The 22,494-nt window shown below is 37.0% G+C and overlaps 2 protein-coding genes across 3 annotated transcripts; one reads left to right on the top strand and one right to left on the bottom strand.

The window, feature by feature from the left end:
- The first annotated feature begins 564 nt into the window (after positions 1-564).
- Positions 565-5,864, top strand: Itgbn (Integrin betanu subunit). The gene is made up of 6 exons (XM_044393490.2): positions 565-711; positions 776-852; positions 1,159-1,345; positions 3,004-3,754; positions 3,826-4,021; positions 4,177-5,864. The coding sequence occupies exons 1-6, from the start codon at positions 624-626 to the stop codon at positions 5,275-5,277; spliced, it is 2,400 nt and encodes a 799-aa protein (XP_044249425.2). The 5' UTR covers positions 565-623; the 3' UTR covers positions 5,278-5,864.
- LOC108064147 (estradiol 17-beta-dehydrogenase 11) lies at positions 5,421-21,154 on the bottom strand. Of its 2 annotated transcripts, none has more exons than XM_070216003.1 (9): positions 21,034-21,154; positions 18,713-18,965; positions 10,954-11,107; positions 10,760-10,884; positions 7,873-7,983; positions 7,676-7,801; positions 7,495-7,616; positions 7,300-7,416; positions 5,421-6,248 (listed from the first exon to the last, which is right to left on the bottom strand). In XM_070216003.1, exons 2-9 carry the CDS (start codon positions 18,920-18,922, stop codon positions 6,017-6,019), a joined length of 1,197 nt encoding a protein of 398 aa, XP_070072104.1. In that variant the 5' UTR covers positions 18,923-18,965; positions 21,034-21,154; the 3' UTR covers positions 5,421-6,016. The 2 variants fall into 2 exon arrangements, with proteins under 2 accessions (XP_070072104.1, XP_017007024.3); XM_017151535.3 differs by lacking the exon at positions 21,034-21,154 and adding an exon at positions 20,045-20,121.
- Between the last annotated feature and the right edge of the window lie 1,340 nt (positions 21,155-22,494).

The following is a 22,494-nucleotide window of genomic DNA, read 5'->3' as shown; positions in this document are numbered from 1 at the left end:
TTTTTGAGGATGAAAACCAATAGGTTTAACTTCAACGTTCAAACAAAAAAGAAAAACATCTTCTGCAAAAGCCGGATTTGAACTCACATCCCAGATATTATTTGGCAGACACTCTGACCATTCTAAGTCCAGAAAAAAAGTTGATCTACCATTTAAAATTGTAATATTAAATTTAAAATTTAAAGCAACGAAGTACAGAAGAAAAATAAAACAAAGGAATAAAACATCAATAAACATGAATACTATTCAATAGTTTTTTTGTGTGTATACAGTGATTCATTACGAGAAAAACTATATTGTTTATTGTGGAAATGACTAAGACAACAAGTGAAAGTGATTTGCCTTCATTTGTTGTCATTTCTCCCTTCGTAATAACTAGACCGCTCTCTTTGATAGGGTAATTTTTTCTAATCAAAATGCTTCCTCAAAAACTTCACACATATTTTTTACCACGCTCACCCGATAAGATAACGCTTATAAAAAAATTCAACGAGCGGAGCAAATCAACGCTTTTCGTACTGAGCAAATATTAGTTGCGCTGGACTTTTAAAACCGAACGGTTGCTTGCTCCCAAAAAAAATATTTAATAAAGTGATCGGAAAAATTACACATGTTATGTGAGAATGACGTCACTGGTCGTTAAAGTGATTTTGTGGTTTATATTCCTCTCGCTAATTTGGGGGACATCTTATTCGGAGGCAGCTTCCATTGGTTTGTTAGCCGATTAACTTTACCGTTACGTAACGCTCTATTTATCGCCATCTCCCTAACCCAGATGAGCAATGCATGCACGCGGACAGCTGTGAAAGGTGTTTATCCGCGCACCTGGAATGCGCCTGGTGCACGGACAAGGTAAATTTCTGATAGAATGGCAGTAGTATCAAACAAAAATCCCAAAAAGAAGGAAAAAATATCAAGAACGCTCCAAAATAAATAAATAAAAATTCTTCGTGTTATGTTATAAGATAACAAGTTTTTTTTTTTAATTTTGCTAGAAAACAGTTGAAATTTAAATTTTTCTTGTATTTTTTTTTTTTAATGGAACTTAAAATATCCTCACGATCTTCAGTATTATTTAATTTAAGCCTGGTGCTAAAAATCTGTCCTCTGTTATGATACTTGCGATCTTGAATAATATCCTATCTTTTTTTCTGCCAGGAATATCAAGTGGGGTATCGCTGTCTCTCTCGCTCGCAACTCGTGAAGTACAATTGCAATGAGTCGGATATATACGAGAACCAGCCGGTTTTAGATGTCCTGCAGAGTAAACCCTTAAAGGACTACGAAACAAGTGATCAGGCAGTTCAAGTGACTCCCCAACGAGCAAAACTAAAGTTGGTCAAAGGTGTGTTGCGTTCATTATATTATTTTGTTATCTTATCAAATGTGTGTCACTATGTGGATAGCCCTCTCTCTCTAACACGTTATATTTTGTTTCTCTAGCAAGTGTGTCACTCTTCCATTTCTCTTCCCCTGCTTCGTGTTTGCTTTGCTGATTTGTACCAAATCATTTTCGAACATTTTGTTTTGTGTCCGCGGTTCGCTTATCAGCATTTTGTGGTTGTCACATCTTCTAGCCATTATTGTTATTGTATTTGGCGTGGGAATACCTCTCTATCCCTCCCTTTCTTTTCCTCCCTCCTTGTCGATCCATAGGTTCACTGAACCCACTTTATAAGGAGAATGATACCTGGATTCCAGGATTAGCAGACTTTCTGTTTGCACTCGGGTTTATTTCGACGTGCAAATGCTTTCAAATTTCGAATGAATCACGTTTTTTGAGCGATAATAAATATTATACTCAGGAGAACAGTCAATTGTAGTGGAAAACAAAAAGAGAACACTATAGAGTCGAGTCACTCGACTATTAAATACCCGTTTATTTCTATTTCTAACCAATAGAACTAATTAATTAATAGTCCAATTTAAACCATTTAATTCGAAAATGTGGGCGCCAGGCAAAATTTGGCGTTTTAGGGGTTTGAGACACATCGGTATTGAGCTGGATCAGAAGTTAAGAAATCTTCGAGTAAAGTCTCACTTCTCTAGCTCTTATATTTTTGTGAGATCGACTCTTATAGTGATCCTTGTGCAGAATATATACACTTTCTATGGTCGGAAACCATTCCTTTAAATTACTTTTCAAAAAATATAATATAGCCATTTACTCTACGAATAAGGGGTAAATCAGGAATTTCGAGCAGGAAATGCTCAACGGATTTTTTCTTATCAACATAACCAAATACATTCGCCAATCGTGAGTAATCGTGAGAGTAATGGAATCTGTAAATTGTTGACAACTTCAAAATCAAAAGAAAAAACGTGAATGTATAAGGTGAGGTTTATTGACATGTTAATTCCTCAGTACGCATAATATAGATACATTTATCTCAATTGGTAAAGTATTGAGTTATATCCTAATCGAAACTCATTTTGAAGTCTGTCAATAATTTCCATGCTCAGACGGCTTATTAACCAATTTCATAACCATTTACATCGCTTAAGTTAAGATCGCAGACAGCTTATGAGGTACTGAAACCCAATAATTAAGGTCAAAAAGTGGTGTAAAGAAGCAGGTTAAATTGCAGTCTTAAGGATTACAAGGAAACAATACATTTAGCCTGGGTGTGAACGGGCTCAAGTGGTAATGAATGGTTTCAAACAGTAGCAGTCTGCACTGAGGAAAAAATCTTAACAAAATTAAGGAGATATATCTCGCTAATTTTATCAAGTAAATAAATCCTTTTAGAAGGTTCTAGACATTAGATTTAAGTTGCCTTTTTCATTATATTTCCTATTTGATACATATTGTTAGTCCTAAGACTTAATTTATATAGTTTTTCCCTCTCTGCAAAAATTGAATGGGTGTGGAATCCAGACCAGACTGGTTTCCGTTTATGTAGATGTGTCAGCCCATAAAACAGCTCATAAACAAGGTAGCCCTTAACGGGTACATAGTAAACCGATCTATAACTTTATACCCCCCTTTTTTTTGTCCCACAGGAAACACGCAACAAATCAAGCTGAGCTATAGAACAGCACGCAACAATCCACTCGATTTGTACGTGTTGATGGACCTCACCTGGACAATGAGGGACGACAAGGAAACTCTGGAGGAGTTGGGAGCTCAACTCAGTCAGACCCTAAAAAATTTAACAGCCAACTACCGGCTGGGATTTGGTTCCTTTGCGGATAAGCCAATTTTTCCAATGATTCTCCCGCAGCATAAGGAAAATCCATGTGCTGCCGAGCGGTCTATATGTGAACCAACTTATGGATATAGACATCAGTTATCGCTAACCGATGTTATTCCTAATTTTACCTCGGCTGTCAAAAATAGTAAAATCACAGGAAATTTGGATAATCTGGAGGGTGGTTTGGATGCCTTAATGCAGGTCATAGTGTGCACAAATGAAATCGGTTGGAAGCAACAAGCTCGAAAGGTGGTGATCCTAGTAACCGATGGATTTATGCATCTAGCTGGCGAAGGTCTGCTAGCTGGTATTACCCAGCCCAATGATAAGCAATGCCATCTTAATGCAGATGGTGAGTATACGGCCTCTTTGGACTTCGATTACCCTTCGCTAGAGGAAATCTATAGGGAATTACTTCGGCGCAAGATCAATGTGATCTTTGCTGTTACGAAGGAGGTTGAACACAGTTACAGGGAGCTCAGTGCCTTGATGAACGAAATAACTTATGTGGACCGGCTGAGGGCTGATTCCTCTAATATCTTGGAACTAATTAAAAAGAGGTTAGTTTCAGTCTACAGCTCACTATATTTTACTTATTAATTAAATTTACTCTTTCGCTGTTTATTTTCAGTTATGAGAGCCTTATAAAACGCACTCAGTTCGCCGATAATAGCCCGGACTTTATAGAGATGGTCTACTATACGGATTGTGGTGGCCAGTTTCCCAGTTTGCAAAAACGGAATTTCTGCAATAATGTCAGCCTAGGCAAGCAGATTGATTTCTATGTGGACGTCACGCTCAAAAAATATCCAGATAATAAAAATTACGTAAGTGTCAAAGTAAATAAGAAAATCCATTAATTTTCATCTGCAATTTTTATTTTGTACTTTAAAACCTTTTTTTAATTATTGGATCTAGATTAAATAGGGATAGGGTATACCGCAAGATAACATGTATTAATTTCATATTATTTATTTTTCAGAACTACCAAATCCGTGTAGAAGAAACCTCTTTGAGCGAGTACATGGACTTGGATGTTGAGCTGCAGCGCCCTTGTCCTTGCCAGGAAATCCCGGATCCGACCAACGAGGACGGACGGTTCCAGTGCCAGAACCAGGGCTATTTGTACTGCGGAATGTGCCAGTGCGACAAGGGATGGACTGGAACCTTTTGCACCTGTCCCACGGATGCCACCAATGTCACTAGCAATGAATTTCTGCTCCAGAAATGCCGTCAACCATTGTCGGATACAACAACTTCCCAATTGGTTTGCTCCAATCACGGCGATTGCGATTGCGGAAGTTGCCTATGCGATACTGGATATACAGGTCCTTTTTGCGAGTGTCGCGAGTGCTTGGATTGCGATGAAAAGCTAGCAGATTGCTTCTGTGGCCAGTGTGTTTGCAAATACGGATGGTCGGAGAACGGATGCAATTGCGAGGGAAAAACTGATGCCTGTGTGGGACCCACGGCCGAAATTTGCTCCCAGAGAGGCTACTGTGAGTGCGAAGAATGCCAGTGCGACGAGCCCTATCTTGGGAAATTCTGCGAAGTCGATCCGGAGAAGGATAACAAACTCTGTCTGTTCTATGAGCCCTGTGTTACCTGCCTTATTCAACAAAAACAGGGAATGGGCACCTGTGATAACTTGACTGAAATATGCAGCAGTTCTGATAGACAGGACATGCATAGACACCGTTTTGTTAGCGACTTGGATCTCGATCAGGATCTTTGCTTGGTGCGAATGGTGAACAAACATGGCATCCAGTGCGATAGCTTCTTTGCCTATCAGGTCATCGACCACACAAATTTCTTGATTATCAAAGACGGTGAATGCGATCCCCCAGATTATGTGGCCCTGGTTGGTTATATATCGGCATTCACCCTGCTCATCGGACTTGCTAGCATGTTCCTAATCTTTTGGTGCATTCGAGCTAAGGATGCCAGGGAATATGCAAGGTTCGAGGAAGATCAAAAAAGCAGGTTGCTTCAGGAAAATCCAATTTATCGGGATCCCGTGGGAAGATACGAAGTCCCCAAGGCACTGAGTGTGAAATATGATGAGAATCCCTTTGCTAGTTAATCTAAATTTAGTTCTTTAACTTATATTTTAGTACTGTGTTAAGACTAATAATTATAATTTGTAGTATTTTTTTACGACTATGGCCAAAAACTAGAAAAATCCTAGTTTAATTTTAAAGCCAGAACAAATAACACGTTTTTAAGTTTCATTGTTTTCATATAATATATTTTGAACATAAATTTGTTTTTTTTATACATAAAACTGAATGAATTTGTTCAATAATTCCTAAATAATATCTAAGCTAAATAAACTAAGAATTTCTTATAGCTAAAAATATGTTTTTAACAAAGTTAGTTTTCAGTTTTGGACAATTGGACAATTCCTTTGAGCAAAAGTTTTGATTAGTAGAAAAATAATGGCTTAAGACTTTGTTTATGTTAAACAGGCTGGGAGGGGGGATACTTTAAATTAAGTGATGACTACTGGCAAATCGGAAATGCAAAATTTGATCCTAACATAAAAACGTACACTTAAGAGGCATTACAAAAATACAATTCGATTAATTAAGGCTAAACGCTTTCCCCGTTCAATCTACTTTAACTAAATGTAATATCACTAGATTTGTAGCTTAGATTTAGTAAATGGTTCCTCGCAGCGAAAAATGCCAAAAACACGAAATTCAATTACACATGCTCGTAACTCCACGCTCATAAAATGCACACAGCGTTCGAAAAAAAGTATAATGTGGAAATAACAACAGGAGTGGGTGGTGTGGTGCGGTATGGAGTTCGTTGGGCGCTCAAAGGACACGCTCCCCCAGCGACGGTGTCCTTTGGATGAGCATCGAGGGTGGCTTCGCCGGCAGGGTAACGCTACTTAGCTCGGCATCGAGAGCGGCAATATCGGCCGCCGTCGACTTGCCATTGGACTTCGGCGGTACTGGGGCGGCTATGGAGCTGGGCAGACCGTGGGGGGAGGCGTCGGGCACCAGGCGCTTCAGCAAGCCACCCACACAGCCCCAGGGGAAGGTCCTGGAAAAATACAAGCAGAAAGCAGAGTGGGTGAGCAAAAGGTGGGCCAAGGCAAAGGTAAATATTATGCATTATTTAAGAGAAACACATTAAAGCGAGACCATTAGGCATGGTAATGTGGCCGAGGGGGTTCGCTATGATTTAGGGTGGGGTTAGCTACACTTAAGATCTACAAGCTAAGAGCTATCTTTTATTACAGAAAATATTCTTAAAATATAACAATGTTTCATTGGAGATTAAAATGTATTTAATAAACGTCTTTTAATACTTCGTATTCTATTATAATTTTGGTAAAATATATTTACATTACGTAAGTCAATTCCTTAAATGTGAATATTTTAGTTTAAAATTATGTGCAGAAATAAGTTTACATTTATTTTGACTGTGTACTCGATGAGTGAGCATTATCCGCATAGGTTTGCGTTTTATAGAAGTTTTTAGCAAACTCGAGGTCATGCCGGCTTAGACTTCAAGAAGTCCAAGACGTTTTATCATATTTGATGGGGTAGATAAGATGCGGTCATGCTTTTAAAAACGTAGATTTTCTACCTTTTATTGGCAGTGCCACAAAATGTACGTACACATTAAAGTTTATTTCAAACATTGAACTTCTTAATGTTACCCATGAGACAAACAAATAATAAAGTTTCTCTGACTTTAATTTTTTTGATTTAAAAACGGAAATTTAATCTAAAGATCTAATTTTTACTAAATATACTTCAAATATTGAAAGATAAAGAGATGGAAAAAATCAGATATATTAAAAAAAAGATTTAGCAAAAATAATTATATTCATTATTTTTGATTTTTCCGAACAAAATAATAATTAAACCAGAATTAGCTACAACACCTGCAACCCTTTCCCACTAACACATATGATTAATTTTCCCCTCGACAGGGAACAATGCCATTAAATAAACTGAAATTAAAATATTCAAGTCAAGCATTTCCCATTAGGGGCCTACAAGCCCCTTACAACCATTATGGCGCCTAATTAAGTGCGGCAAATTATCATTATTAGGCTGGGGCGAAAGTCCATTTGTTTACTTACCACTTGAAGGAGAGGAGGATCTTGAGGAAGCCGGGTATGACGGCCAGCTTCTCGTTCTTCCTGATGGCCGCAATGACACGATCGGCCACATCGTTCGGATTCAGTGTGGGGACCCATCTGCAATCATTTACCAAGTCAAAATGTCAGTTCTCGTGGAACGGGCAAGAGAGAAGCGGTCGGATGGCTGGCACTCACCTGGCATTCACGTCGTCGAACATGCCAGTGGCCTGGATGAAGAAGGGGCAGATGCAGGTGGTTTGGATGTTCGTATGTCCAAGGACTTCCAGCTCCAGCCTCAAAGCCTCATCAAAGCCAACCTGTAATTATCGATAACTCAAGGAGGGGAAAGGCGAGGGTAGAAATAAAGCAAACTCACCGCTGCGAATTTACTTGCGCAGTAATCGACCAATTTGCTAATGCCCACATGGCCGGCCAGCGAGGCGATCGTGGCAATGTGTCCTCGATCATTCTCAATCATTTTGGGCAGAAACGCTTTTGTCGTCTGCAACATTGAAACACTGGCATTAGCATCCACATTCTGGCCACAAAGTGGTTATATGTTTATGGTCTTACCCAAAAGTGTGCCATGACATTCACATTGAACGACCGCTCGATCAGATGGTCAGGTGTGTCCAAAAGGTGCAGTCCAGATACAACGCCCGCATTGTTGATCAGTAGAGTGACCTGCAATGTACCCAAAAAAGTGTCAAATTTTAGTTGAGGAAGGAATGCAATTATGTAGCGGCATGTAAATGATGTATTCTAGAAATTCTGGAAATATTATCTATTAAATTAAAAATGTTAATTTAATTTATTATTTTACACATCTTAGCAATTCAAGAGGTTCCACGAGCTTGTTATTTGTATTAAACGAAGCTTAAAATATAAACTAACGCAAATAAGGGAAGTTTAAAACAAAATTTAATATTTATAAATAAAAGGAATAGATAATATCAAAACTACACATTTTATAAAAAAGATCAAAACTTAAGAAAAAAATTAACTGGTTCCCAAAAAAAACCAAATTAATTTAAATGGTATTGCCAAAAATGTTGCCTGCTACTTGCAGATTGCGAAACTTCTTGTCGTGCCACTAACACCAAAATGCCAAAAATATATGTTTATTCTCGACTTGTTTTACTATCGGGTAAAATATCGAAAAGGTGTGGGCTTCCCTAAGTCTTTCGGTTCGGTCTTTTCATAAGCTTATTGATTTACGATCGGTTAGTGGTAAGTAATTTTATCTTTAGGTTTCCTAGTTTTATTTTGATATTTTATATTTTAAAAAGTTTTGTAAGAATTTACTTTTGGACTTTAAATTTGATTTAAATCTAAGTTTTCCTTGAAGTATTTACCAAAAAGTGAAATCCTTCAAATGGCAGCCAACCATAATGTCGGGCATGTCAAGGTCTAAATGCGAATAATGTAAGATGCTTGAAAAACCAAAATAACAACAGCTCGCTCACTTTGTCCCCCTGAAACCTATCCGATTACAGCTGGTGGTTAAATAAGTTAACAACAAGTGCACAACAATGATCCGATTTGAGGGCGAGTTCAAGTGCAATTGGTGTGTGGGGCAGGGGCAGGTCATACATTGCGTATGAGCGATTTCGAATTTGCCCCGCTGTAACCGGGCAAAAACATTTAACGAGGCGTGCATTAAGCAAAAACAACAGCGGCGAACCATTAAAACCAAACAACAACATTGCCAGGCCATTAAAAAATATTAAATGTAATATTTCAGAGGGCTTCGAGCCATAGTAAAGCTGAGAGAAGAAAAACAACAACAGAATTGGAACCTAAAAAAAGACAGCGAAAAAGCAACGCGTCATCTGCATAACGCATGACTTACTAAGCAGTTAAATTTTGTTTTGTTTTTTGTAGCCACTGCTTTTTATCTCTATTTATTTTTTGTGACTTTCAGGTTCAACGATGCTGCCGCTGTCATTATATAACTCTTTCAAAATGATGGCTTTATTAGTTTTTTCTCCTTTTTTAACATTTTTCTTTGGTTCTTGTTGCCTGCTTTTTTATGCTTGAATTTCTGTCATAATTTTATCCACTTTTCCATCGTTTTTCAACTGAAGTTATAATTTCAGCAAATAATTGGGGGTTTTTGGCAGTTCAGTAAACTTTGGAAATTGACCTGGCCATGCATGAAAAATATCTTAATGATGGCATTAGATGCTTGCGGCAACAATTTTAAAGCAATTAACTGATGTTAAATTGTATAAATGGTAAACTTTGGAGTCGGCGAGTAAGAGTATAATAAAGAATTTTTATTTAAATAAGGTTGTGAAAAATAACAAAAAACCTACACTCTTTAGAAATAATTTCAGCAAATTTAAATTATGATAAATTTGTAGATTCTTCACATCGAAATTTACTAGATATTCTTACGATTTATACAAAGTTGCAGATAGTTTCTAAAAGTCAAAAAAAAAGTGTCTTAAGACAACAAAAATATTGTACATAAAAACTGGGCTTGATTTCCATGTTTCCAAAATTGTTTTTCGAGTAATAACTAATTACTCCTCCTATAATTAACGGACTACCTCAACCTTGACTACCCACCAACTCATTAGCAAGGCTCATGTTTGTATAACATGAATAAAGTTCTAATTGAAAGAACAAAACGAATCGAAAAAAATCTCTATATTTAGCAAGTAAATTGATTAAAATTGTGAAAATTCACTTAAGCTTAACCGAAAATGTGTGGACATTTTGGAATATCTCTTGCATTGCTGCAATGCCTGGAAACTGCCCCAGATTGTGATAAATGAACAGATCGAATGCGAAGTGGCAACCAGTTTGCAGAAGACCGGATTGGACTTGGCTTCTGCATTTTTTTCCTGCCGTTTGTGTAATGTGCAACAATTTCTCAAGGTTGCCGCAACGATGACGATGCGCTCATGCATACAAATTTTTTTCTCTCCGCCCTGGCTTTGGCTTCGGTTTAAATTTATGACATGAATATGCATAAATGTGTTGCTACGGGGTGTGGCAGCCACTGTAGCAAGTCTTGGATGGTGCCGGCTTACATGTGTTCCGCGCTCTCAAGAAGAAGGCAGGGTTCTGGCCAGCATAAAAGCCATTAAACGCCCCTCAACAAACAATTATATGACGACTAGTCTGATGCCACATTAGGCGCTCGACTGTAAACAGCAATTACTGGACTTTTATGCTTCAATTCCCGCACGCACTTTCCGCCTTTCCCCCCTTGGATTGAGAACCACGGAAAAGTATTCCACTATTTTTCGTAGTTCGAATAGGGTTTGCAATTGTAAGTTAGGTTATATAAATATTGCTATGTTATAACTCTTAATATAATGTTGAAAAATATTAAAATATTTCAACCTTTATGAAATTAGAAATTAATTTGAAAATTGAATATATATATTGCTTATTCCAATAGAGGCTTTCGACTAATCGTTAATAAATATATCATCTGTTTACTTACATCACCAACATCCTCCCTGATTACATCGGCCGCCTTATAGACCTCCTCTTTTTTCGAGATATCCACAACATATCCCTTGCAGAAGCCGCCCGCCTCCTCGACAATTTCGACGGTTTCCGCAATGCCTGCAAGCAAAGGTTTATAATAAAATTATTTGATAACCCTCATGAGTGTCGCATGATCTGGGAACTCACCCTTCTTGTTGATATCCCAGATAATGACCTTGGTTCCCATCTTTCCCAGTCTCTCGGCGAGCAGACGACCAAGTCCATTGCCACCACCTGTGATCAAAGCAACGTCTGTGTTGAGCTCCTTTTCGGGATAGCCGAAGGCTATGTAGTAAAGATCCTGGAAGCGACAGAAAATTGAATTTAATTAGAGGAAGGCTATATTTAATTTTCACCAAGAGGTAATTAAATATCAATTTGGCAAGGGATCCATAGAATATTTATGTCTGATGTAGTTCATTGAATGTGGCATAGGAGTGAGGGAATTGTTTACGTTTTATTTTGAATTGGGTGCCTTCCCATTTTAAGATTCCTATGTGACATTTTATTTGAGGCCAAGAATTGAATATTGAATAAATAAATTCCTAACTTTATTTAAATGTAAGACATTTTTACATTGTTATAATTAAAATTCAGAAATAAAATATTCTGATTATAATCGACTAAAAAATCTCAAAAAGTTCTTAGAAAACTAGTTGCATAAATAAATATTAATATATTCTACAAAAAAATGTCAATAAAAAGATGTCCATTCTGCAAAAATAAAACCATAAAATTTCTTTCTTTCTCTTGCCCCACGCTATGCAAATGAGTTTGTTGTTCAAGTCTTTTGTTTTCTCGTCTCATTCATTTCCTATATATGCACACCAAAACTGATCCGAGTCACGCGTATGCAAATAGAGACAAATTCAAAGTTTACACAATACTCAAAAGGAAGCCCAAACAAAGTGTAAAATTGTAAACAACTTTTGCCACTTGGCATCTGCGTGTTAATAGACCGCAATTTGCCGCCTTGAAAAACCATTGAGGGCGGCAGTGGGCGAGGCGAGTAGTTCACCTCAATTGCCCCGCACTTAATTGATACATGTAGGTAGTCGAAAATTTGCAAAAAAATAAAATCGCTTTTGGTGTCCGTTTAGTGTCAATAAGCTGTCAAAATTTATGACCATCGCGCCTCCCTTGCGGCCGGGAGAAAAAGCGCTTGAAAGGGAAAGGCGAAACAAAAGACTGAGGCGACGAACTAAATATTTAACATGTTGCACAGTAGCACTTTCTGCGTTGCACGCGGGGGCATCCCATAAATTTTCATGCCACACGCGAACTTGCTGCCAGCGATTCGCCCCATCCGCTTAGGGCACCTGGTCTCCTGGGCTGGCTTTTGCACCTGAGTCTGAACCGGGGCTCCGAGCCCTGTCCGGCAAGCGTGTCCAATTATTTTGACATTAACAATGAATCTGTCGCAACTTTGTGTCTTTTTTTATACTCTCAAATCGGGAGACACTATTCTTTTATTTTTGGAATTAAACCATATATTATTTAAATGTCCAAATGATTTAAAGATACGAAAAAGATTAGAATGAAATTAAATTTATAAACTCAACTTATTCGTCTTCTCAATTTGCTTTTACACACATCAAAAAATACGCTGGGATCCAAACGATACGCGCGTGGTACATTTATGGTATTTAAACGCATATCGTTGTTACTATGCAATACTGGTAAAATTGATATTGCATAATATCATTTTGCCGAATTTTCTCTCTCTAAGATTCTCTGATTTCAGAAAAAGTGTTTACAAAAATTTATTGAAAACCCCAAGGGTATATTTTCTTTCGGTGCCTTCCAAACAACATATTCCCGTCATTTCTTTTTGAATGAAAAAGAAATGATATCATAAATTATACAAAAATTAATCAAAGGAAACTTGTTACCGGTGTCTTGGCCAGGTTGATGTTGCTGACAACAATGATGATGAGTTGCTTTTGGCCCTTTTATTTCCATGTTGCTGCTGCCAGCTCGTTGACAGACATTTTGTCACATAATTTAACATGCAATGTGCTCTTTTCTCAGCTCAACTTAAACAACAAGGACAGGAAACGCGCAATTATAATTTATACATAATACGATAATCAACATAATGCGGGCTGCGATTTCTTTTCATGTTATGGCATGGCATAAAAAGACACAAATATGCAAATTGAAATCGAATTTAGTGGTTAAGAATGAAAGAGAAAGATTTGCCGCGAGATCACGGAAATTTTTCGAGACTTTTATTCAGACAAATGTAAATTTTGCGGGCAAGTTCCAAATTTTAGCCATGTCATTTCAGAATTTGTTTGTCTGGCTAAAATATTTCCCCAAGACAAAAACCTGCCGAGTCAGCATAAAGTCCATTCAGCTGGGTTTATTGGTCCCTCGGCATTTGTCGCTCATTTGTCGTCTGTCTTCTGATTTTCTGGTGATTGTCAAGGTCCAATGATCTGACCTTTGTAAGAAGCTGAGGGTCACATAATCGGATTGATCTCGGATGAACTGATTTTGATTTGATTGACTTGCGTTTAGTGGAATGTTTTCTAAGGTCTTTGCCATTTGAAAATGATTAATGGTTATTTTATTTTGTAACGGAAATTAAGAAATCAAACAAGTTAATTAAAGATGCATTTGATAATTACAGCTTACAAGAGTGGAAAATTATTAAATTTGAAGGTTGTATTTTAGGTTTTCATATTTTGATTTCGAATTTACATACAGTGGCTATTAAATTTGATTCTGATTTCTGTAGCTCTGGTATTTAGAAACTGAAAGTGCCTTAATATTTATCACAAAAACCACCCGAAGAGACCTCATTAGCAATAGCATAGAAATCTTTAGTAATAATTGACCCAAGTTGCATAAATGACAGAATGTGTTTAGCTCATTAGAGCTGTTCAAACATTAATTAACACGGATCTTCCCCCTTCATTAGTCTCGTTGAGTATCCAATATGTGTGGAATTCTCTCGACTCTGGGAGTTGCGAAAATCTTGCATAATATATGCAAACCAAATGCCAAGTGGTTGATCTCTGGATCTCAGGCTCTTCTCGCTCTTAGACTTCTAAGGCTCTAAGCCGGCTGGGCTGTTTCCATTCCCGCCATCATCATCATCATCACCATTTGTGGTAGCTCTGCTCTCAGCCAGTAATCAAATGTTTGCAGACAAAAGCAAATGGACAAACTTGTTTCCCTCTCTTTTTTTTATTTCGGTTCCAAGAGAATTGCGAAAATATCAACAAGCCGAAGTCGCCGCCGCCTGGTTAACATGGTTAAGGTGGTTAACGTGGTTCTAGAGCCGGCCGAAAGTGAAACCGAATACCTCAAGCTGGCGGTCTCTTGCCCAACCCCAAAAAGCTTGATATCGCACACACTCGCACCTGCTGTCGGCCAAATTGGTTCCAATTTTGGCCACTTTTTGCTTGAGTCGAGTGGAAAACACACAGTGGCTCTGAGTGCATTTTGCACGAATGAGCCAAAACAAAAGACTTAAGGCACGAACTTGCCACAAAACATTGTAAACGCCGGTGTTGCAATGCTGCCAATGCACAAACACTTGGCAGACGTCGACTGCTGGCCTGCCGACCCCCCCGCCTCCTTGCTGCCCCTCTGAATGACCTTCTTTGCCGAAATGCTTTGAAACTAGACACAGACACCGACAGTTGCAATAAAAATAAAAGAGCTTTGGAAGCCATATTAAATGCATCAAAGATTTCGTTCGTAGCATTTTATATACTCTTGACTAGAGCCTAACAAATTATCGATAGTTTCGATGTTTTGAAGGAAAAACACATTTTAATTATCGAGAAATATATAAATATATAAATATATAAAATTAAAATTTAATTTTATTTTTGTTAAATTAGAAGTTTTGCAATACTGTTGAAAAAATCAAAAATTTTAAAAATTGGTTACCATTTTTTTCAAATTTCACATATTTATTGTCCCTTTTTAAGTCGTAATACCCCACAGAGGAAGTGCAAAAAGCATCACAAAATATAATAATAAACCTGAAATTGAAACCCGCCGACAACAAATGCAGCGAACACAACTACTATTAGACTGCTGCGCGGTGCATTGCATTTGAATCGAGTCTCCGCTGCCCCCTCCCCTCATACACTTGAAAGTTTTTAGCCTACCTGGCCAATTGGCCAATGATTTTGCACTTTAAGTTTTGTTTGCTCATGTCTGGCTTCTCTTCGCTGTTTTGCTTTTTGTGCTTTTTGCTGATTTTTATGGCAGGCGGGTGGTCGCTGTCATCGGCTGTCGGTGCGACCTTCAATAGCAATTTTCATTTATAGATTCGGTGAAAAATTAGCATCACAATAAAGGTTTCTAGCAGTGTATTTGCTTTTGAGACACGCGCTCATAAATCGCACAATCGAGTTCTATGCGATCTCGACTACTGCAACTTGTGAATTGAGTGACTTAAGAGGTAATTTGTCTGCCAAGGCGGATATTTGCCAAGCCAAATGCAACTGCAACGGATATGTCGAGTGATTAGCTCGAAGTACATTTATTTTAAGCCAATGAAACCAGCAGGTGTCATTAATTATTCCGTTAAAAAATCAAGCACTTAAATTTTACCTCGAACGATTGATTAAGAACAATCTATATATAACTTCAAAAATTTTACTTAAATATAAAAAAAAGGATTTGAGTAAGCAATTTTTTAAAATTTTTTGAACATGAACTTTATAACTATTCTATTACCAAAACAGGATTACAATTTCTTTACATTTTTTAAGTCACTATGATTTTTGGTTTAAATAGGAAAATTGGAAAAATAATTTTGGTCCTCCAGAAACTTTTGTTTAACTATGGCAGAACTGTGAACGAGTGGATATAGACTGAAGATATACATTTAAAGTGATTGGTGATGGTTTTGAAACCATTATTTGATGCTCTAGGAATTTTAGAAAAATATTAACTCCCTCAAATAAATTTAAGTGTTCGCCGGCATACATTAAATGTTTCTTTGGGCGATGATGTACGATGTGCCTGCCACACGGTTTTTTTCTGTATCTTGTCTTGTATGGACATTGACGAGGAACACCCGCCCCGTAACCCATTTTTCAGTCTCACACACACTGGCAGCCGTAAATCAGTCGAAAGCACAAGGCCGCATGCGGGTTATGAACCTGCAACCGGCCCGGTCTCTAAGCCAACAAACGACTTACGGCTTACAGCCAACAAAGAGGTGAGCTAAGGCAACCCATCCAGTAGTATGATATTGTATTTAGCTATTTGCCTTTCGGGGGGGCCGCAAACACTTTCAATTTCAATTGCGTTTGCGTTTGCAACGCACACACAAAAGCCAACGAATGCCCGCGAAATTGCGGTGGCTGATGTTGTTGTTACCACAATTACAATACGAAGCGTGCGAGTGTGTGCGTCTTGCGGCTAGCTAATAAAAACAGGCTCTCCAAGTGGCCAGCACCACCAGCAACAGAGCCGGCAAAATGCAAAAGTTGAACTAGGTCAACAAGCCAAACGCAGCGGCGCAGTTGACAGCGACTTCAGCAGCGGGCAGTAACTCTGCTGAATTGGCTCATTACATGCCCCAAGCACTTGAAGAAACATGGCCCAAAATGGTCAAGAAAATTTTTCTTGTTTAAAAAAATTAATATTCAGATTTAGAACTTTTTTATATTCTTCAAAGTCTGTAAAATTTTAATAAATAAAGGGTCTAATAATTAAAATTGGTGAACTATGTAATTCAGTATAATTGTCATTTATAAATATTTGGATTAATAAATATTTAAAATGGTTTTTTATGTTATTCTATTTATATTATAGCTTACCTACCAAAAAAAAAGGCGGAATTATTATTAAAAAAATATATATCACCCATCCTATATCAATTTCTTGCACTGTAACAGTGCCCACATAGCTCTCCTCCCATAATGTCCAACTTGTAGGTGGAACTTTCAGCGCAAGTTTGTTGCCCAAGTCATTTGTTAAATGCATACTAGCAATGCATTGACATAAATCGGGCTAATTATACTCCACGGGTTATCTGCCCGATTGTTAATTCAATCACAACAATCAGCGACCAATTTGCACATCTGCTAGCTATCATCGACAAACTCAGTCAAGCGTTTAGCGTTTAGAATTACATTAGAGCGTTTACCAAATCCGTAAATTTACATGCAAATTCAGTTGTCTTTCTGAATCGCTGGTTTTGCATTTGGCATGCAAAAATGTCAACAGTTTATTTCCAGCCGTCTATATTTTTATGGGCCTCTCCCATGCGGATCGTGCATCATAATGATGCCACCGCAACGGAGGAGTACCGGTGCCACACATATTTCACGATCATATCTCACTAACCCTTGGATACAAAAGGTTTTATTTTGTTCGGTTTTTTTTGCGGTAAAGTGAAAATATAATTACCACAGGCCAAGACTTATGCAATGAAATTGAAATAACTTTTATTGTCTTTTATTTTCGGTTATTTAAAAACCACTTAGCGTGTCAGAGTGTCAGTTTGAACCCGATTCGGGTCTGGGCCTAATTTTAAAATTCCCAGAGATCTCTCAAGCCCCTGAGCAGTTTTATTGGCTCGAAAGCCCTAATGATCTTATCGCTGGTGATTCTCCAAGTTTGCAATCTCATTCAACTGTGTAAAGGCAATTAATTAGACAGGTGAACAATAAGTATAGCCAAGCTTCTGCATTAGTCACTTTAGCACTTACTTGCATTTCAAATTGAGATTAATGGCCATTTTATTATTAAATATAATTAGTTACAATGTTTTCGTTTGGGGTAAATTTATGACGAATTTTTAAATGAGCATATACACTTATTTTTAGCATTAAAAACTTAATAACTTAATAAAGAATTAAATATTAATTGATTTTATAGTTTATGAGTTTAAATAATTAAATACTTTACTTTTATTACTACTCTATATTTATTCATTTTACACCTCATAAATTTGACTGAATAAGTAATCAATATGTGAAAATATGATGCGTGATAACTCAATTTCCAACTGGTTCCGTCAGTCCTTTCCCTCCCCTGATTACATCTTGAAAGCCAAAGTCGCAAGTCAAAATAAATTATCGTTCACAGGCTGGTTTACATCATCTCGAGCAGTCCCTAAATCGTCCGGCGGCCCCTCCCTCGTATCTAAAGATGCGATCTTTAAACTTGTCTCCGCTGGATCTTAATGCCTTAAATCTCTTTCACGGTTCCAATTAAACGCCACACGTGCTGCCATTGGCAATGCCCATTACCTTTGGCCATATATCACATCCTTTTCGCTGCTAATTAAATAAGTTAATCGCTGTCGTTCATTATTTTTCGCCAGCCATGCGATCGTCAGAATTGGAAGTCTCGGTGCAATTCTCTCCGACAACATTGACACATTTCGTCGAGACCCGAAGGTAAAAAGCGTTAACTAAATCACACAATGTTGCTAATCAACCAAAGTCAAAGCGAAGGTGAATTATTCTTTCGAACGGAGGAAGCAAATGAGATTTCAGCAATCGTTTAACAATTTTTATTAATCCGTTGTAAACAAAAGTGAGAAGGTCGCGACCAGAAGGCAGTTTGAGAGACAATAAAGTGTCTTTTATTTGATCGCTCAAAAATTAGGAACCTTTTGTTTATGAGTATTTTTTATTTGTAGATAATTAAAGTTGAAGCAAATTTTTGACTTTGCTTTATTAAATAAAATCGGTGGGAAGGTTTAAGGCTACTTTTCAATGGTTTTGTTTAAAGCATCTTAAATATTTAAACATTTTAAATTTTTCAGTTTCTTAGTGAGTTTATTTAGCCCTGACCAACTGTTCCTTAAAATGTATGAATATTTATTTATGCTTTTTCTTCAGATTAATATTTTGAGTAGAATTCTTTTTTATCTCCCATAGCCTATTTTATAATTTATTTTTAATTTTTTTAAACTCACCTGCAGAATGTATCCAATGCAGCAGATGATGAACCAGGCGACGTCTGCGAAAGCATCCCAGGTATTCCACAGGACTTGACCCCACCCATTGGCCGCAGGAGCAATTTGCTCCTCTTTGGGGTGGACCACTCCATTGCCATTGGTCAAAGCGTGTCCATTGGCCAGGATTTGCTCATCCTCGGCGGGAAGGTTGTTGTTGTTTTTCTCCATTTTTTCACAGACTGGCCACTGGATGTGCTCGTTTGGATATTATCTGTTTAATTTTAGTATAATTAGATCACACTTTCCTAAGACACAAGTTTACAATTTAATTTGCTTTCTTTTTATGTAATATTTTCGTAGTTTTTTTTCCGTTAATTTAAATGCAAACGAAACACAACCGCAAGCAACAGGCGCGATATTAATTTGGGTTTTTGTTTCAAGTTAATTTCGTGAGTGATTTGTATTTTTGCTTTTTTGTATATAGTTTGAATTTGGGGACTTGGGGCTTTTGTCTGATTTTTGTCGGACTTTTCCGCACTGCACGTCCGCTCTCGTGAGCGTAGCAAACGAATTTGAACGTTGTGGGCTCGAAAGGAATGAATTTCGACTTCTTATTTTGGCGCGCTATTGGATATATCGCCGGCGTCGACGTCGACTGCGCTGCTTAACCGCTCGCAGCTCAGACGAAGCTCCGCTTGTGACGTCATCGAGCTTCAAGCGCAGCTTCGGCTCTTATTTTTGTGTATATTTTTTACTTTATTTTTGTTTTGCTCGTTGCTCGGTTCTTATGTTGCTTTGGGCTGCGCTTTGCTTTACGCCACTAATCTCTTGGTTTTTTGTTTTGTGTAATTGTTTCAAATTAATTGAGATTTATGCTTTCATATATATATTTTTTTAATTTATCACCGGCTGCATTAGAAGGACAGCGTGAACATGACTAATTAGCGTTATGAAACATTAAAGCTAAATTGCAGCTTACATGGGTGACGCTTTTCTTTATTACCTTATTTACGAAAGTGGGTTGAGTAAACCTTTTAAGGCCCTTTTATGACACCTAATCACTTAATTATTAAAAAATCACTGAACTTTCTTTCTAGGGAGTGTTAAAAGTGCATCAGCACTTTTAATTTATATATTCCCACGTGGCTGAATCTTTTATTGAAACGACCTCTCATCTTTTTTTGAGCGTGTTTAAATTGGTTGTTCCTTAGCTGATTACTTAAAGTTTATTGAGATTTATCCCGCTTTGATATATTTTTTTTGTTACTTTAGTTATGTACATACCAGTTTTGATTGCAAAATCTTTTTAAATTTGTATTATTAATTGTTTTTATTAATAAATTCACTTACTCAGAATGGTGTAAATATATAGGAAGTATTCATGTTATTTTTCGTCAGCTATCCCAAAATAAAGACTTTGAAAGAAAAGCCAACTGTATTTAAATACATGTATTTTATGTTAAAAAAAATATATAATATTATTTAAAATTATATACAAACATTTTTTTGCAAGATTTTTTTTTATATTTATTTAAAATCTGGTTCAAGATATTAATTCTACTAAAATGGCAAAAATATTCTTTTAAATAAAAATTGTATAAAATTACAGTTGTCTTTAAGCTGACAAGCTTAAAACTGAAAGTGAATTATAGCATTAACTCATAATTATAATAAAAATCGACCTTAACTTCTGATACTACTGTTCACTTTCCCCTTAAGTCCCGATGTTCGTATTTTATTTTACTTTATTTGTAAATCGGATGAAAGTCGTCTGCCCGAAAATTTGGTTAAATGCAATTTTGGCCAACTTATATCCTCTTTTCCTGTTGTCAACATTACAATGCACTTCGTGCTCTCCTTTTTCTCTCCTTTCGTTGCCTCTCTTTCACATTCTCCCATACCAAGACATCAATTTGGACTCGGTCTTTTGCTGTTTTCGCATTTAAAACCTGTTATGCTAATCGATTGAAATAATATTTGGCTGACCATTCTTAACGATTTCGTCACATTTTCGGATTGCATAATAAGCAAATTTTAGTTATTTGACTTGATATCGTTTGTTTTGTATACGTGCGTTTTTTAGATTTCGATTTGCATTTTTAACAAGAAGTTTTGCGGGTCAAAAAACTGATAAAAATGTTTAAGGCCATTTTCGGATTTTTTGAGCACATGTTAAGCACAAAAACATAAATAATTTCGTTTAAATTTCTTTCACTTTCTTAACTAGTTAAATCACATTTTATAACCAATTATTTACCACTGTTTTGAATTACACGAAATTGCGTTTATTTTAGTAGCGGTTTTCGGATTAGCCGGCATTCGGTCGATCGATTAATTACCTAAATATGCAAATTAATTTACTGGATCTGCGAGCATTCTTTTTGTGTCTGGTTCGTTTTATTTTATTCGCTTATTTATATTTTTCGACTGCTTTTCGCCTGAGCTTCGTTTCCCAATGCGTGGCTTTTTTGACATTTGTGACGCAGGCGCAGTGAGAGAAAAAAGGGGATTTAAGGGGCTGGCGGAAAGGGACGAAAAAGGCGGGAGACTCAGCTGTTCCTGTTGATTTCAGGGCTTTCAGTGGTTGTTTTGACAAAAAAGAGAGAGATATTCGAGAGATTTTGAGAGTGACAGTCTATAGTTACTCACAGCTGTTAAACAGAGTTGCCTTATATCACCACAAAATTTTATTTTAATTTATTTATATTCCTTTAAAATACTAAAAATGTTTAAAAATCACCATCATTGTAAAAAAAATGGTTTACAAATCAAATATATTTCTGAAGTCAAGTCTAAAATTATGAAGAAAAATATTTAAAATATAACTTTAAGTTTCATAAGTTATTATCAAAATGATGGACACGCTTTAAAATTTAGTGCGCCACTGAAACAATTATTCTTCCCTTTATGAACCGTTTCTCCAAAATTTATCATTTGCCAATTTCCGCAATAATTAAACCCAAAACAACCGTATTCTATGTGTTCTCTGCAATCAAAAGCGAGCAGGTCTTGGCGCATGTTGAAAAGTAGCTATTTCCTTTTTCGAGAATTTAACCTCGTGCCCTGTTGACCGAACGACGAAAATATGCTGAACTCTGGTCGAATCTGAATCCAAATACGAAACACGGAGATTGTGCTGGCCACAAGAACCCCATAATAGAGGCAGACAATCGCAAATGAATCAACTGGTAGCCTTCGCCAAAAAAAACCCGTTAGAACCACCATAAAGGTGAGTCTATAAAGCCAAGCGCCAATCTGAGCGTTAACCTATTTTACTTCCTATCAGAATTCTTGTTTTAACATCTTACTTCCGGCTGGGGTTCCGTAAAAAACCGAACGTGTTTTATGCCATGTGTTTATCCGATGACTTGGACTTTATGCTGTTCATATTTCCTATGCCGATGATGGCCCATTTGGTCAGAACTGCCTAAGCTTCGCGTATTATTAATTATGATTTATCATGACAACAATAAGGAGCACGATAATTATTGGCCAAAAATCATATATCATCAAGGCCATCGATTGGCTACCGTAAACAATTTTTTCTGAGTCTTGGGAATCTCATTTGCGATGTGCTAATTGCGTTTTCGACCACAGAAGTATTTAATATTTGCTATTCATTTGCAGATTAGATTCGCTTGGGGGGATTCTCGTTCAGAATAATGTGATTTTTTCACATCAGAAGAACTGCGTTGTGGAGTTTGTGGAATGCTTTCGATTTCGGTAACCAATTCAATCTGGTTCTAGTGTTTGAGAAACGAATTTTCGTCTTCTGTATTTGTTTTTTATTTTAAGATTAT

Source organism: Drosophila takahashii, chromosome 2L (genome assembly GCF_030179915.1).
Source record: "Drosophila takahashii strain IR98-3 E-12201 chromosome 2L, DtakHiC1v2, whole genome shotgun sequence".
Classification (NCBI taxonomy): domain Eukaryota; kingdom Metazoa; phylum Arthropoda; class Insecta; order Diptera; family Drosophilidae; genus Drosophila; species Drosophila takahashii.
Note: the sequence above shows the minus strand (reverse complement) of the source record. Positions and strands in the feature narration are given on the sequence as shown.